The following is a 16,505-nucleotide window of genomic DNA, read 5'->3' on the forward strand; positions in this document are numbered from 1 at the left end:
CTCAATAGCAAGTGGGAAAAGGGTAGTAGAGGCAGGGACAATCACAACGTTTAAGAAACAATGAGATAGGACAGTGTTAGAGGGATATGGACCAAACGCAGGCAAGTGGGACTAGTGCAGATGGGGCGCGTTGGCTGGTCTGGGCAAGTTGGGCCGAAGGGCCTGTTTCCGGCCTGTACCACTCTAAGAGACAGGTCGCCTTGTGGCTCTCGAGTCACGTAGACCGGGCTAAAGAAGAACATATTTCCGCTCTTGAAGAGCACCAGTGAATCAGAAAGAATCTAGTCTCGGAAGGAACTGCAGACGCTGGTTTAAACCGAAGATATACACTGGAGTAACTCAGTGGGTCAGGCAGCATCTCTGGCGAAAAGGAATGAACGAACGGTGACGGTTCGGGTCGTGACTCTTCTCAACCCGAAACGTCACCCATTACCTGCGTTACCTGCAGGGACCAAAAAAACTGCAGATGTTGGTCGAAATCGAAGGCGGACACAAAATGGTGGAGTAACGCCGCTGAGTTACTCCAGCATTTCGTGTCTACCTTCGATGTTGCCTTACCTGCTGAGTTACTCCAGCGTCTTGTGTCTACCGAGAGTTTAGTTGAGTTTATTGTCAGCTACCGTCGTGGTGAGCTGGGTAGGACAAAGAGAAGGCAGCCACACAAGGACAGGAGAGGTCCAAATATCCAGGGCTTTATTGCAAACATGAAAACTACATCGCAAGGTCGTTCAGTTTCTTATCTATCCACGTGCATGCAGGAAGTAATACGTCCAATCCACACAAGGGTTACTGGCAATGATATAGAACACAGACAACAGACAATAGGAGGCCATTCGGCCCATCGAGCCAGCACGCACCGCCATTCAATGTGATCATGGCTGATCATTCTCAATCAGTACCCCGTTCCTGCCTTCTCCCCATACCCCCTGCCCATGCCCTGGACTAGTTATATTGAAGCAATTGCCAAGAAAACACACCAACACCCACGCCTCCACTTTTTACAGCCTGGAAACAGGCCCTTCAGCCCACCGAGTCGGCGCCGCCCAGCGATCCCTGCACACTAACACTTACCCTACACACACTGGGGACAATTCGCAATTTTACCGAGCCAATTAACCTACAAATACGCATGTCTTTGGAGAGCGGGAGGAAACCGGAACAGCCGGAGAAAACCCACGCAGGTCACGGTGAGAACGAGCGTACTCCGTACAGACAGCGCCCGTGGTCATGGTGGAACCCGGGTCTCTGGCGCCGTGCGGCAGCAACTCTACCGCCGCGCCGCCCAATTCCCAGAGTCGCGAGTCCCAAATCTCCGTCAGACTGAAGTTTAGCTTAGTTTAAAAATACAACATGGAAACAGGCCCTTTGGCCCACGTTAGTTCTATGTAACCCCACTTTTACCATGCGCTCCTCCCTACACACTAGGGGGGCAATTTACAAAGGGCCGGCTAACCTACAAACCCGCACGTCTGTGGAGCGGGGGGGAGGGAACAGGAGTAAAAAAACACGCGGTCGCAGGGAGAAGGCGCAGACTCCACACGCACGCACGCACGCACGCACGCACGCACGGCAGCACTGGAGGTCAGGATGGAACCCGGGTCTCTGGCGCCGTGAGGCAGCAGCTCAACCCGCTGTGCCACCGTGAAGTAGCGCTGAATCGCCCAGCTGAATGATGCCGATGACTTCTTTGGGCTCACCTCTTTCACTACCGCCGGGGGTCAAGTCTGTGTACCGGTTCGTTCATCTCACTCCCGCCCCCAAGAGGCACGTAACTGTACACACTGCGCTGACGTACACACATACACCCACGCACCAATATCAAAGCACACCACGTGCACCAACACGCCATCGTCGCCCACATGCACTTAAAGTTTCAGAAGTGACAGGAGCAGAATTAGGCCATTCGGCCCATCAAGTCCACTCCGCCATTCAATCGTGGCTGATCTCTCTCTCTCTCCCTCCCAAAAATGGGTCGCAGTTTAAGGATAAGGGAGAAGGAAGTCTTTTAGGACCGAGATGAGAAAGGTTTTTTTCACACAGAGGTAGTTGAGGCCAGTTCATTGGCTATATTTAAGAGGGAGTTAGATGTGGCCCTTGTGGCTAAAGGGATCAGGGGGTATGGAGAGAAGGCAGGTACGGGATACTGAGCTGGATGATCAGCCATGAGCATATTGAATGGCGGTGCGTACAGGCTCGAAGGGCCGAATGGCCTACTCCTGCACCTATTTTCTATGTTTCTATGTTTTCTATGTTTCTACTCTATTCTCCTGCATTCTCCCCATAACCCCTGACACCCGCACTAATCAAGAATCTATCCATCTCTGCCTTGAAAATATCCACTGACTTGGCCTCCACGGCCTTCTGTGGCAAAGAATTCCACAGATTCACCACCCTCTGACTGAAGAAATTCCTCCTCATCTCCTTCCTAAAGGGACGCCCTTTAATTCTGAGGCTGTGCCCTCTGGTCCTACTCTCCCACTGGTGGAAACACCCTCTCCACATCCACTCCATCCAAGCCTTTCACGATTCAGTAAAGAACAAACTCATTAGAAAGGTCCTCTCTCCTCTCAACTCTCCCTTTCCGCCTACCCCGACAATCTCTCACGCCTTTGCTTTCTAAGAATCATTCTACTCCTTTTGGAAAACACAAAGACTCTTTACTTTCACAGAAACATAGAAAATAGGTGCAGGATGAGGCCCTTTGGCCCTTCGAGCCTGTACGCACCACCATTCATTGTGATCATGGCTGATCATCCACAATCAGTAACCCGTGCCTGCCTTCTCCCCATATCCCTTGATTCCGCTAGCCCTCAGAGCTCTATCTAACTCTCTTTTAAATCCATCCAGTGAATCGGCCTCCACTGCCCTCTGTGGCTGAGAATTCCACAAATTCACAACTCTCTGGGTGGAAAAGTTTTTTTCTCACCTCAGTTTTAAATGGCCTCCCCTTTATTCTTAGACTGTGTGGCCCCTGGTTCTGGACTCCCCCAACATTGGGAACATTTTTCCTGCATCTAGCTTGTCCAGTCCTTTTCTAATTTTATACGTCTCGAAAAAGATCCCCTCTCATCCTTCTAAACTCTTGCGAACACGAGCCCAGCCTTTCCAATCTTTCCTCATATGACAGTCCCGCGATCCCGGGGATTAACCTGGTGAACCCACGCTGCACTACCTCAATTAGCAAGGACGTCCTTCCTCAAATTAGGAGCCTAAAACGACAGATGTGGTCTCACCAGGGCAGTATATAACTGCAGAAGGACCTCTTTACTCGTATACTCAACTCCTCTCGAGATACAGTGCGGAAATAGGCCCTGCGGCCCACCAAGTCCACGCCGACCAGCGATTACTGTGGACACTAACTAGCACCATGCTACGCACTTGGGACAATTTTACTGAAGCCAATTAACCTCTAAACCTGTACGTCAGTGGATTGTAGGACATTTCCACAGAAAGGGTTTAGCAGAGTAGATTAACAACAACAGCTTTTTTTAAAAATCAGAATTGATTCTAGAGTAAAAAAAAAAAATCCCAAGTTCACTGTAAAAAATATTAACAATTGCAATTACATACAAGGTAAAAAAAATGCTTTGATAAAACCCCATCGCATACTTTAAAGATTTGTACTTTACTCAGAATCATGAGAGACAGGAGAGGATAATGTGAGGGGAATGTCAGTGGAAGGAAAGCGGAGGGCGAGTGAGGGAACTGGGGAGGAGAGGAGAAGAAACACACGGACAGAGAAACAGAGGACGTGAATCCAGCAGCACAGATCAGCGGCACATATCACCATCTACACATCTAAAGAGATCACACACACCAACGCACAGTCCCACACGCACACAGACATACGCACAACACACACAGATTCACACACACCAACGCACAGACCCACACACACAAACCTACGCACAACACAACACACACACCAACGCACAGGCCCACACGCACACAGACATACGCACAACTCACACACACCATCGCACACACACGCAGACCTACGCACACACACACCAATGCACAGACACACACACACACAGACCTACGCACAACACACACACCAACGCAGAAACACACAGACCTACGCACAACACACACACACAGACCCACACACACAGACCTACGCACAACTCACACACCATCGCACACACACAGACCTACGCACAACACACACACCAACGCACAGGCCCACACGCCCACAGACATACGCACAACACAACACACACACCAACGCACAGACTCACACACACACACAGACCTACGCACAACTCACACACACCATCGCACACACACGCAGACCTACGCACACACACACACCAATGCACAGACACACACACACACAGACCTACGCACAGACCCACACACCAACGCAGAAATACACACAGACCTACGCACAACACACACACACAGACCCACACACACAGACCTACGCACAACACACACACCATCGCACACACACAGACCTACGCACAACACACACACTGACCTACACACCCACACAGACCTACGCACAGACCCACACACACACAGACCTAAGCACAACACTCACACACACCAACGCACACACACAGACCTACGCACAACACACACACACAGACCTACACACCCACACGCACACAGACCTACGCACAACACACACACACAGACCTACACACCCACACGCACACAGACCTACGCACAACACACACACAGACCTACACACCCACGCACAGACCTACGCACAACACACACACACCAACGCACAGACCCACATACACACAGACCTACGCACAACACACACAGACCCACACACACACAGACCCACACACACACAGACCTACGCACAACACACACACCAACGCACAGACCCACACGCGAACAGACCTACGCACACTTACACACCAACGCAGACCCACACACACACAGACCTACGCACAACACACACACCAACGCAGAAACACACACAGACCTACGCACAACACACACTGACCTACACACCCACAGACCTACGCACAGACCCACACGCACACAGACCTACGCACAACACTCACACACACCAACGCACAGACTCACACACACAGACCTACGCACAACTCACACACCAACACAGACCCACACACACAGACCAACGCACAGTCCCACACACACACAGACCTACGCACAACACACACACACCAACGCACAGACCCACACGCGAACAGACCTACGCACAACACACACACACCAACGCACAGACCCACACAGACCTACAAACACACACACAACGCACAGACCCACACACACACAGACCTAAGCACAACACTCACACACACCAACGCACAGACCCACACACACAGACACCAACGCACAGACCCACACACACAGACACCAACGCACAGACCCACACACACAGACACCAACGCACAGACCCACACACACAGACACCAACGCACAGACCCACACACACAGACACCAACGCACAGACCCACACACACAGACACCAACGCACAGACCCACACACACAGGCCTACGCACAACACACACACCAACGCACAGACCCACACACACAGACCCACACACACAGACACCAACGCACAGACCCACACACACAGGCCTACGCACAACACTCACACCAACGCACAGACCCACACACACACACACACCAACGCACAGACCCACACACACAGGCCTACGCACAACACACACACACACCAACACACAGGCCCACACACACACACACCAACGCACAGACCCACACACACAGGCCTACGCACAACACTCACACACACCAACACACAGGCCCACACACACACACACCAACGCACAGACCCACACACACAGACACCAACGCACAGACCCACACACACAGACACCAACGCACACACCCACACACACAGGCCTACGCACAACACACACACCAACGCACAGACCCACACACACAGGCCTACGCACAACACACACACCAACGCACAGACCCACACACACAGGCCCACACACACACAGACACCAACGCACAGACCCACACACACAGGCCCACACACACACACACACCAACGCACAGACCCACACACACAGGCCCACACACACACAGACACCAACGCACAGACCCACACACACAGGCCCACACACACACACACACCAACGCACAGACCCACACACACAGGCCCACACACACACACACACCAACGCACAGACCCACACACACAGGCCCACACACACACAGACACCAACGCACAGACCCACACACACACACAGACCTACGCACAACACTCACACACACACCAACGCACAGACCCACACACACAGGCCCACACACACAGACACCAACGCACAGACCCACACACACAGGCCCACACACACAGACACCAACGCACAGACCCACACACACAGACCTACGCACAACACACACACCAACGCACACACCCACACACACAGACCTACGCACAACACTCACACACACCAACACACAGGCCCACACACACACACACACCAACGCACACACCCACACATACCTACGCACAACACACACACACCTACGCACAACACACACACACACACACACAAATACACAGGCCTACGCACAACACACACACACCAATGCACACACCTGCTCACAACACACACTCATACACACCAACACACACCCACACATACCTGCGCACAACACACACACACTCATACACACCAAAGCAGACCCACACACAGACCTGCAAACACACAGATTCGCACACACCAACGCACACACCCACCCACACAAACACACACCAATGCACACACCAACGCACACACCCACTCAGACCTGTGCACAATACATACACACATACACACAGATTCATACTCACACTGTAGACCCACACCCATTCACACACAGACCCACCCACACACACACACACACACACACACACACATTCACCCACACACACACAGACCATCCAGAAACAGTGAGACTAAACAAGACCAGGTACGTTTGCTGAGATCAGCATAATTCCGCACACGCACAGCAGCCTTTTCATTGGTTTCTTTTGTGGTCCGTTTGTAGACAGAGAAACCGTGGGCGGGTTCATTCCCCCTGTTGCAGATTCCTTCTCCTGAATGCAACCGGCTGGGTTTGATTGAGCCATTATGTCCTGGTCTGACGATCGAATTAAACTGCGGAATCATCTGAGCTGGGAACGTTTCCGCTGACTGGGTAAATGTAAAAATTGTCCCTAGTGTGTGTAGGATAGTGTTAATGTGCGGGGATCGCTGGGCGGCACGGACTTGGTGGGCCGAAAAGGCCTGTTTCCGGCTGTATATATATGATATGATATGATATGATATGACTTCCCCCTTATCCTTAAACTGTGACCCCTTGTTCTGGACTTCCCCAACATCGGGAACAATCTTCCCCTATCTAGCCTGTCCAACCCCTTAAGAATTTTGTACGTTTCTATAAGATCCCCCCTCAGTCTTCTAAATTCCAGCGAGTACAAGCCCAGTCTATCCAGTCTTTCTTCATATGAAAGTCCTGCCATCACAGGAATCAATCTGGTGAACCTTCTCTGTACTCCCTCTATGGCAAGAATGTCTTTCCTCAGATTAGGAGACCAAATCAAGGACGGATTTCACCCTGGTCTCTCCTTCCCCCCCCCATCTCCCATCATGCAAAGGCACAGAAGTGTGAAGAAGGGTCTGGACCCGAAACGTCGCCCGTTCCTTTTCTCCAGAGACGCCGCCTGTCCAGCTGGGTGACTGCAGCACTTTGTGTCGAGAGACATTCGCCTTCCTCGGTGCCGAGGCTGGGTTGGTTTGGGAAGGTGGCACCCTTACCTGGTTCTCGTCCTGTGGGCAGAGGGGTCCTCTTGCTCCCTCCTGCCGTTCAGCGCCCCCCTGACGTGGCGGGGACCCTCCTGCTGACTGGGGGGCCGCCCCGCCTCCTGGCGGGAAGCTCGGCCCAGGCTGTTCGAGCGAGTCAGCGACGGAGACTGGTTGAAGGGCCATGGCAGCTCCTGTTCTCGAGGGGCCCCTGTTGAGGAGGAGAGACCGCAAAACAGCGATGTCAACAAAGACAATAGACAATAGGTGCAGGAGGAGGCCATTCGGCCCTTCGAGCCTGTACGCACCGCCATTCAATGTGATCATGGCTGATCATTCTCAATCAGTACCCCGTTCCTGCCCTCTCCCCATACCCCCTGACTCCGCTATCCTTAAGAGCTCTATCTAGCTCTCTCTTGAATGCATTCAGAGAGCTGGGAACTTTTTTTAAATCGAAAAGTATATTTATTCAACTATTTACAATAATTTTGTAGAGGGGTGTCAGGGGTTACGGGGAGAAGGCAGGAGAATGGGGTTAGGAGGGAGAGATGGATCAGCCACGATTGAATGGCGGAGTAGACTTGATGGGCCGAATGGCCCAATTTTACTCCTGTCACTTATGAAAACCCATGTGGACAAAGGGGGAGCGTGCAAACTCCGTACAAACAGCAGCTGCGGTCAGGATGGAACCAGAGCCTCAGGCGCCGTGAGGCAGCAACTCTACCACCGAGCCGGCCCATCTTGCGGACACAGTTGGGCACAAAATGCCGCAGTGACTCAGCTGGTCAGGCAGCATCTCGGGAGGGAAGGAACGGGTGGCGTTTCGGGTCGAGGCCCTTCTTCAGACTGATGTTAGGTTGAGGGGGGCGGGACAGAGGTAGAATGTAGTCGGCAAAGATGATAGAGCAGAGCCAGATAGACCACTCCACCCTAAAAACCGTAGTACGTCACGGCGCCATTTTAGTAGGCAGAAACTTGCAGAAAGATTTAAAAAGAACAATAACAAAAATCTGTGAGTTGATAGACGAGATATATTCTGCATTATTATGGTATCATCCCAAAACGAACGGCGGGTTTCGCTTACTAAAATGGCGGACGTTACGCTCCTTTGCGTACCACACTTCAGTATCGGCGATTTCAACGGAGTGGTCCATCTTGCTCCTCTAGTATCTTTGGTAGTCGGAGACAGGAGGACTAGCGGGAGAACTGGGAAGGGGGAGGGGATGGAGAGAGAGGGAAAGCAGGGACTATCTGAAGTTGGAGAAGTCAATGTTGATACCGCTGGGGTGCAAGCTGCCCCAGGCGAAATACGAGGTGCTGTTCCTCCAATTTGCGCTGGGCCTCACTCTGACAGTGGAGGAGGCCCCAGGACAGAAAGGTCAGTGCGGGAGTGGGAGGGGGAGTGCTGAGCCACCGGGAGATCAGGTTGGAGGCCCAGGACAGTGGAGGAGGCCCCAGGACAGAAAGGTCAGTGCGGGAGTGGGAGGGGGAGTGCTGAGCCACCGGGAGATCAGGTTGGAGGCCCAGGACAGTGGAGGAGGCCCCAGGACAGAAAGGTCAGTGCGGGAGTGGGAGGGGGAGTGCTGAGCCACCGGGAGATCAGGTTGGAGGCCCAGGACAGTGGAGGAGGCCCCAGGACAGAAAGGTCAGTGTGGGAGTGGGAATGCTGAGCCACCGGGAGATCAGGTTGGAGGCCCAGGACAGTGGAGGAGGCCCAGGACAGAAAGGTCAGTGTGGGAGTGGGGGGGGGGGGGGAGTGCTGAGCCACCGGGAGATCAGTAGGTTAAGGTCTGCAGGCACACTTACCGTCCCGCACGGTGATGGAATAAGGCTTGATGTCCTGCTCCACCTTCTTTGGGGCACTTCTGTGGATGAGCCTTGCCCCGCGCACTGCCACAGAAGGAACACAATGAGTGACGCAAGGAAGCACAGGTCCACAAACGTAAAAAAAACACGTCGCAGCCGGCCCGCATCACTCCACCCCGATTCCCAATCCCTGGAGCCCAGTGGGTTTGGCACGGTTTATGTAGAAGCAGGGAACTGCAGATGCTGACTTACAATGTGGATTCCTGGGATGGCAGGACTTTCATATGAAGAAAGACTGGATAGACTCGGCTTGTACTCGCTGGAATTTAGAAGACTGAGGGGGGATCTTATAGAAACGTACAAAATTCTTAAGGGGTTGGACAGGCTAGATGCGGGAAGATTGTTCCCGATGTTGGGGAAGTCCAGAACAAGGGGGTCACAGTTTAAGGATGAGGGGGAAGTCTTTTAGGACCGAGATGAGAAAGTTTTTTTTCACACAGAGATTGGTGAATCTGTGGAATTCTCTGCCACAGAAGTTAGTTGAGGCCAGTTAATTGGCTATATTTAAGAGGGAGTTAGATGTGGCCCTTGTGGCTAAAGGGATCAGGGGGTATGGAGAGAAGGCAGGTACGGGATACTGAGTTGGATGATCAGCCATGATCATATTGAATGGCGGTGCGTACAGGCTCGAAGGGCCGAATGGCCTACTCCTGCACCTATTTTCTATGTTTCTATGTCATTGGGTATTTTTAAAGTGGAGATTGATAGGCTCTTGATTAGCAAGGGCGTCAAAGATTCAAAGGTTACGGGGAGAAGGCAGGAGAATGGGGTTGAGAGGGAACGATAGATCAGCCACGTTTGAATGGCGGAGTAGACTTGATGGGCCAAATTCAGTTCCATGCATTTGCCTTTTCTCCATTACCCTTAATGCCACCGGTTAACAGAAGTGCATTCTAAATGAAGTTTTCCTCATCTTGCTGTGATTGGAAACAACTAGATGACAGTCTGTTCAATATTCACTTTCAAAAAGGAATTGCTCAAATACAGTACTTGAAAAAGAATGGACTTTGGTGAAGGGTGGCGCGGCGGCAGAGTTGCTGCCTTACAGCGCTTGCAGCGCCAGAGACCCGGGTTCCATCCCAACTACGGGCCTCTAAATTCCAGCGAGTACAAGCCCAGTCTATCCAGTCTTTCTTCATATGAAAGTCCCGCCATCCCAGGGATCAATCTGGTGAACCTTCTCTGTACTCCCTCTATGGCAAGAATGTCTTTCTTCAGATTAGGAGACCAAAACTGTACACAATACTCCAGGTATTTTGGAGGCCAATACTTGGCCTCCAACACCACCTGTGGCAATGAATTCCACGGATTCACCACCCTCTGGCTGAGGAAATTCTTCCTCATTTCCATTTTAAAGGCACGTCCTTTCTCTTCGAGGCTGTGCCCTCTGGTCCTAGACTCTCCCACTACTGGGGAGGCTCGAGTGGCGGAGTGGGCTGAATGGCCTCATTCTGCCCCAATGTCACATGGGAGGACTGGTCGGCTTTGTTCTGTCCTGCCCATTGTGCATTCCTGCCCTGTGCTTTTTAATTGGCACGATCTGGCGGGCAAAGCCAACATTAAATGCAAGGTGGACACAAAATGCTGGAGTAACTCAGCGGGTCAGGGCAGCATCTCGGGAGAGAAGGAATGGGTGACGTTTCGGGTCGAGACCCTTCCTCAGACTGATGTCAGGGGAGAGGACGGGACAAAGATAGAATGTCGTCAGAGACAGGAAGACTAGTGGGAGAACTGGGATGGGGGAGGGGATGGAGAGAGAGGGGGAAAGCAGGGACTATCTGAAGTTGGAGAAGTCAATGTTGATACCGCTGGGGTGTAAACTACCCAAGCGAAATACGAGGTGCTGTTCCTCCAATTTGCCACTCTGACAATGGAGGAGGCCCAGGACAGAAAGGTCAGACTGGGAGTGGGAGGGGGAGTTGAAGTGCTGAGCCACCGGGAGATCAGGTTGGTTGAGACGGACTGAGAGGAGGTGTTGAGCGAAACGATGGCTTGGTCTCGCCGATGTAGAGAAGTTGACACCTGGGAGCAGCGAACACAGGAGACGAGGTTGGAGGAGGTGCAGGTGGACCTAAATGCCATCCATTATATAGAATAACTGGAACTTACGCTGTCTGTCCCTGAAGAAACTATCAAACACCACAAAATTGTTAACCTGGAAGAGGAAACAGATAGAAAAAGGACCCTGTTAGTTTGTCCATCGAGTGCGGTTGGCCACACACATCCCTTGTTTAAAGTAGTGAAACAGATACAACCACAGAGGAAAGACATTGGTGAGGCTACATTTAGAGTATTCGCAAGTATTGGACAGGTTGAGCGAGTGGGCAGATGCGTGGCAGATGCAGTATAATGTAGATAAATGTGAGGTTACCCACTTTGGCGGCAAAAACAAGGAGGCAGATTATCATCTCAATGGTGTCAGATTTAGGTAAATTGGAAGTACAGCGAGACCTGGGTGTCCTTGTGCACCAGTCACTGAAAGTAAGCGTGCAGGTACAGCAGGCAGTGAAGAAAGCCAATGGCATGTTGGTCTGCATAACAAGAGGATTTGAGTATAGGAGTAAAGAGGTCCTTCTGCAGTTGTACCGGGCCCTGGTGAAACCGCACCTGGAGTACTGTGTGCAGTTTTGGTCTCCTAATTTGAGGAAGGATATCCTTGCTATTGAAGGAAAATAACTGCAGATGCTGGTACAAATCAAAGGTATTTATTCACAAAATGCTGGAGTAACTCAGCAGGTCAGGAAGCATCTCAGGAGAGAAGGAATGGGTGACGTTTCGGGTCGAGACCCTTCTTCAGACTGATGTCAGGGGGGGCGGGACAAAGGAAGGATATAGGTGGAGACAGGAAGTTAGAGGGAGATCTGGGAAGGGGAGGGGGGGGAAAGAGAGGGGGGTCTGTGTCAAAATGTGGTCATAGAGCAGGAGGGCAGGAGAAATCACAGAGGGGGAGCAGTGCAGCGTAGGTTCACCAGGTTAATCCCCGGGATGGCGGGACTGCCATATGAGGAAAGATTGGAAAGACTGGGCTTGTATTCACTGGAGTTTAGAAGGATGAGAGGGGATCTTATAGAGACATATAAAATTATAAAAGGACTGGACAAGCTAGATGCTGGAAAAATGTTCCCAATGTTGGGGGTCCAGAACCAAGGGCCACACAGTCTAAGAATAAAGGGGAGGCCATTTAGAACTGAGGTGAGAAAAAACATTTTCACCTAGAGAGTTGTGAATTTGTGGAGTTCTCTGCCACTGAAGGCAGTGGAGGCCAATTCACTGGATGAATTTAAAAGGGAGTTAGATAGAGCTCTAGGGGCTAGCGGAATCAAGGGGTATGGGGAGAAGGCAGGCACGGGTTACTGATCGTGGATGATCAGCCATGATCACAATGAATGGCGGTGCGTACAGGCTCGAAGGGCCAAATGGCCTCCTCCTGCACCTATTTTCTATGTTTCCGTGTAAGTTACTGGAGTAAAATTAGGGCTTTAACCCCATCGAGTTCACTCCACCATTCAATCATGACTGATCTCGGCCTCCCAATCCCATATTCCTGCCTTCACCCCATACCCCTTGACACCCGGTCCAATCAAGAACTTGTCGATCTCTGCCTTAGAAATATCCATTGGCGGCCTCCACAGCCGTCTGTGGCAGAATTGCATGGATTCACCACCCTCTGACTAAAGAAATTCCTTCTCAGCTACTATCTACCTCATTGTAGACCCTCGGACAATGCTTAATCGGACTTTACCTTGCACTAAACGCTGTTCCCTTCATCTGTATCTATCTGTGCACTGTGGAAGGCTCGATTGCAATCGTGCATAGCCTTTCCACTGCCACCACGCAACATGAAAGCATGCAACAAAAGCTTTTCACTGTACAATAAACTAAACGGTTTCTGATGGAATTGAAGGAACTTCAGCCCCACGTGCAGGAGGGATACCGCAATCAAACCGAGGAAACACAATCTGCCACAGGCAATGATGGTCCAGTCCTCACCTTCTCCATCATGGTCTGGTTTGGCTCAGCCACCAAGCACGACATCCGGAGGCTGCAAGCGCATCGTTCGATAAGCCGAGAAGGTTGTTGGCTGCAACCTTCCCCCCCCCATCGACGGACTGTACACTGCAAGGGCCAGGAAGCGAGCAGGCAAGATCATCTCTCACCCCTCTCACCCCGGCCACAAACTCTTTGAAGCACTTCCCTCTGGAAGGCGACTCCGGACTGTCGAAGCAGCCACAGCCAGACATAAACACAGCTTTTTTTCCCCCACGAGCAGTAGCTTTGCTCAACCACAAAAAGTCTGTAGCCTCCTTTTGCTCTGGTATTTTATTTCATTTCGCTCACATATTTAAACTGTAACGTTGTATTCTTAATGTTGAATGTTTTATGCTTTATTCTTAATTGCTTACAGCATGTTCGTGTTGTTACTTGCGAGCGGGGCACCGAGACACATTCCTTGTATGTGCACATGCTTGGCCAATAAAATGGATTCAATTCAATTCAATCAACGTCATGTGACTGAATCCCAGGTGGACTTACCTGAGGAATAGTGGCTGCAAGGCGATAGTGTTTCCTGAGGAAGCTGAGGAACTTGCTGGATGGACGATCGATGGCGAGATGATGAGGCTGTACACCTTCATACTGCCACAAACAACGGAAACACGTCTTTAATGTTTGTTCATGGAGTCGGCCCAACTAGCCCACATGTCCCGCCTAATCTAGTCCCACCTGCCTGCTTTTGGTCCAGATCCCTCCAACCCTGTCCTATCCATGTACCTGTTTCTTAAACGTTGGGATAGTCCCAGCCTCAACTACCTCCTCTCTTCAGCTCGTTCCATACACCCACCGCCCTTTGCGTGAAAAAGTCACCCCTCGGATTCCTATTAAACCTTTTCCCCTTCACCTTAAACCCATGTCCTCTGGTCCTCGATTCCCCTACTCTGGGCAAGAGACTCTGTGCGTCTACCCGATCTATTCCTCTCATGATTTTATACACGTCTGTAAGATCACCCCTCATCCTCCTGCACTCCAAGGAATAGAGTCCCAGCCTGCTCAACCTCTCCCAATAGTTCCATCTGCTCAAAATCCTTGCGACTGCCTTTCCCACAACTTGTATATTCCCAGAGGCGTCCAATCGGCACGGCAGTCGAGTTGCTGCCTCACAGTGCCAGCGACCCGGGTTCGAATTTACAAGGATGAGAGGGGATCTAATAGAAACGTATAAAATTATAAAAGGACTGGACAAGCCAGACGCAGGAAAAATGTTCCTAATGTTGGGGGAGTCCAGAACCAGGGGCCACACACAGTCTAAGAATAAAGGGGAGGCCGTTTAAAACTGGGATGAGAAAAAAAAAAATTCACCCAGAGAGCTGTGAATCTGTGGAATTCTCTGCCTCAAAAGGCAGTGGAGGCCAATTCACTGGATGACTTTAAAAGAGAATTAGATTGAGGTGCAGGAGGATATCAGGAGGTGCAGAACGAGAGCAAGCAAGATTATGAGGGACCCCTACCACCCCAGCAACGGACTGTTCCAGCTGCTACGGTCAGGCAAACGCCTCCGCTGTCACACTGTGAAACGGAGAGGACGAGACGGAGTTTCTTCCCACAGGCCATTAGGACTGTTAACTATCATAACTCCAGGGACTAAATTATTATTTTTTTTTTCTGTATTAATTTTAATTTATATGCTGTAATTGTAATATAATTTGCACAATCCGCAGGCATTGCCACTTTCATTTCACTGCACATCGTGTATGTGTATGTGACAAATAAACTTGACTTGACTTGACTCTAGGGGCGAACGGAATCAAGGGATATGGGGACAAGGCAGGCACGGGTTACTGATTGTGGATGATCAGCTGCCAATCTCCTATCCCCCCACATCCGGACCAAACTCAGATCCTGGGGGGACAGGGCTTTCTCCATCGCTGCTCCCACCCTATGGAACTCACTACCCCAAACCGTTAGAGACTCCCCCACACTCACCACATTCAAAACATCGCTGAAGTCTCACCTGTTCAGCACTGCCTTCAACCACTGAAGGTCACCTCACCTTCTGTCTCCTTTCTCTGTTCATTTATTTATTTACTTATTTATCTATTTATTCATTTCCCTATGTTCTCAAAATCTCTGTAAAGCGTCTTTGAGTATATGAAAAGCGCTATATAAATGTAATGCATTATTATTATTATTATTATGATCACTATGAATGGCGGTGCTGGCTCGAAGGGCCAAATGGCCTCCGCCTGCACCTATTTTCTATGCTTCTATGTTTCTATGATCCTGACCTCGGGTGCTGGCTGTGTGGAGTTTGCATGTTCTCCCTGTGACGCGCGTGTTTTCTCCCGACGCTCCGGTTTCCTCCCACTTCCCAGAAACATGCAGGTCTGCAGGTTGATTGGCTTCTGTAAATTGTCAAGAGACCGAATGGCCTAATTCTGCTGCGATGTCTTATGATCTAATGGAACCCGGAGCATCCGGGGGGAGCTCAAGCCCCGACTACGGGTGCTGCCTGTGCGGAGTTTGTACGTTCTCCCCCGTGACCTGCGTGGGTTTTCTCCCAGATATTCGGTTTCCTCCCACACTCCAAAGACATAGAAAATAGGTGCAGGAGTAGGCCATTCGGCCCTTCGAGCCTGCACCGCCATTCAATATGATCATGGCTGATCATCCAGCTCAGTAACCTGTAACCATACCCCCTGATCCCTTTAGCCACAAGGGCCACATCTAACTCCCTCTTAAATATAGCCAATGAACTGGCCTCAACTACCTTCTGTGGCAGAGAATTCCACAGATTCACCACTCTCTGTGTGAAAAAAAACTCGGTCCTAAAAGACTTCCCCTTCATCCTTAAGCTGTGACCCCTTGTTCTGGACTTCCCCAACATCGGGAACAAT

The 16,505-nt window shown here is 51.0% G+C and overlaps 2 protein-coding genes across 2 annotated transcripts in view; one reads left to right on the forward strand and one right to left on the reverse strand.

Moving 5' to 3' along the window:
• LOC144603158 (alpha-tubulin N-acetyltransferase 1-like) overlaps positions 1 to 16,505 on the forward strand; it is a 182,308-nt gene that overhangs the window by 28,265 nt on the left and 137,538 nt on the right. The gene's annotated exons all lie outside the window — the stretch shown is intronic.
• The window catches only part of atat1 (alpha tubulin acetyltransferase 1), a 30,150-nt gene continuing 14,273 nt past the window's right edge, over positions 629 to 16,505 (reverse strand). Inside the window, exons 6-10 of the mRNA XM_078416316.1 lie at positions 14,149 to 14,250; positions 11,725 to 11,770; positions 9,556 to 9,639; positions 7,765 to 7,960; positions 629 to 3,705 (exon numbers count right to left, since the gene is read on the reverse strand). Of these exons, the coding sequence (XP_078272442.1) occupies positions 3,672 to 3,705; positions 7,765 to 7,960; positions 9,556 to 9,639; positions 11,725 to 11,770; positions 14,149 to 14,250 (462 nt within the window). The 3' untranslated portion in view covers positions 629 to 3,671. The remainder of the gene's footprint in view (positions 3,706 to 7,764; positions 7,961 to 9,555; positions 9,640 to 11,724; positions 11,771 to 14,148; positions 14,251 to 16,505) is intronic.

The sequence above is a fragment of the Rhinoraja longicauda genome, chromosome 19, assembly GCF_053455715.1.
Source record: "Rhinoraja longicauda isolate Sanriku21f chromosome 19, sRhiLon1.1, whole genome shotgun sequence".
In the NCBI taxonomy this organism is placed as follows: Eukaryota; Metazoa; Chordata; class Chondrichthyes; order Rajiformes; family Arhynchobatidae; genus Rhinoraja; species Rhinoraja longicauda.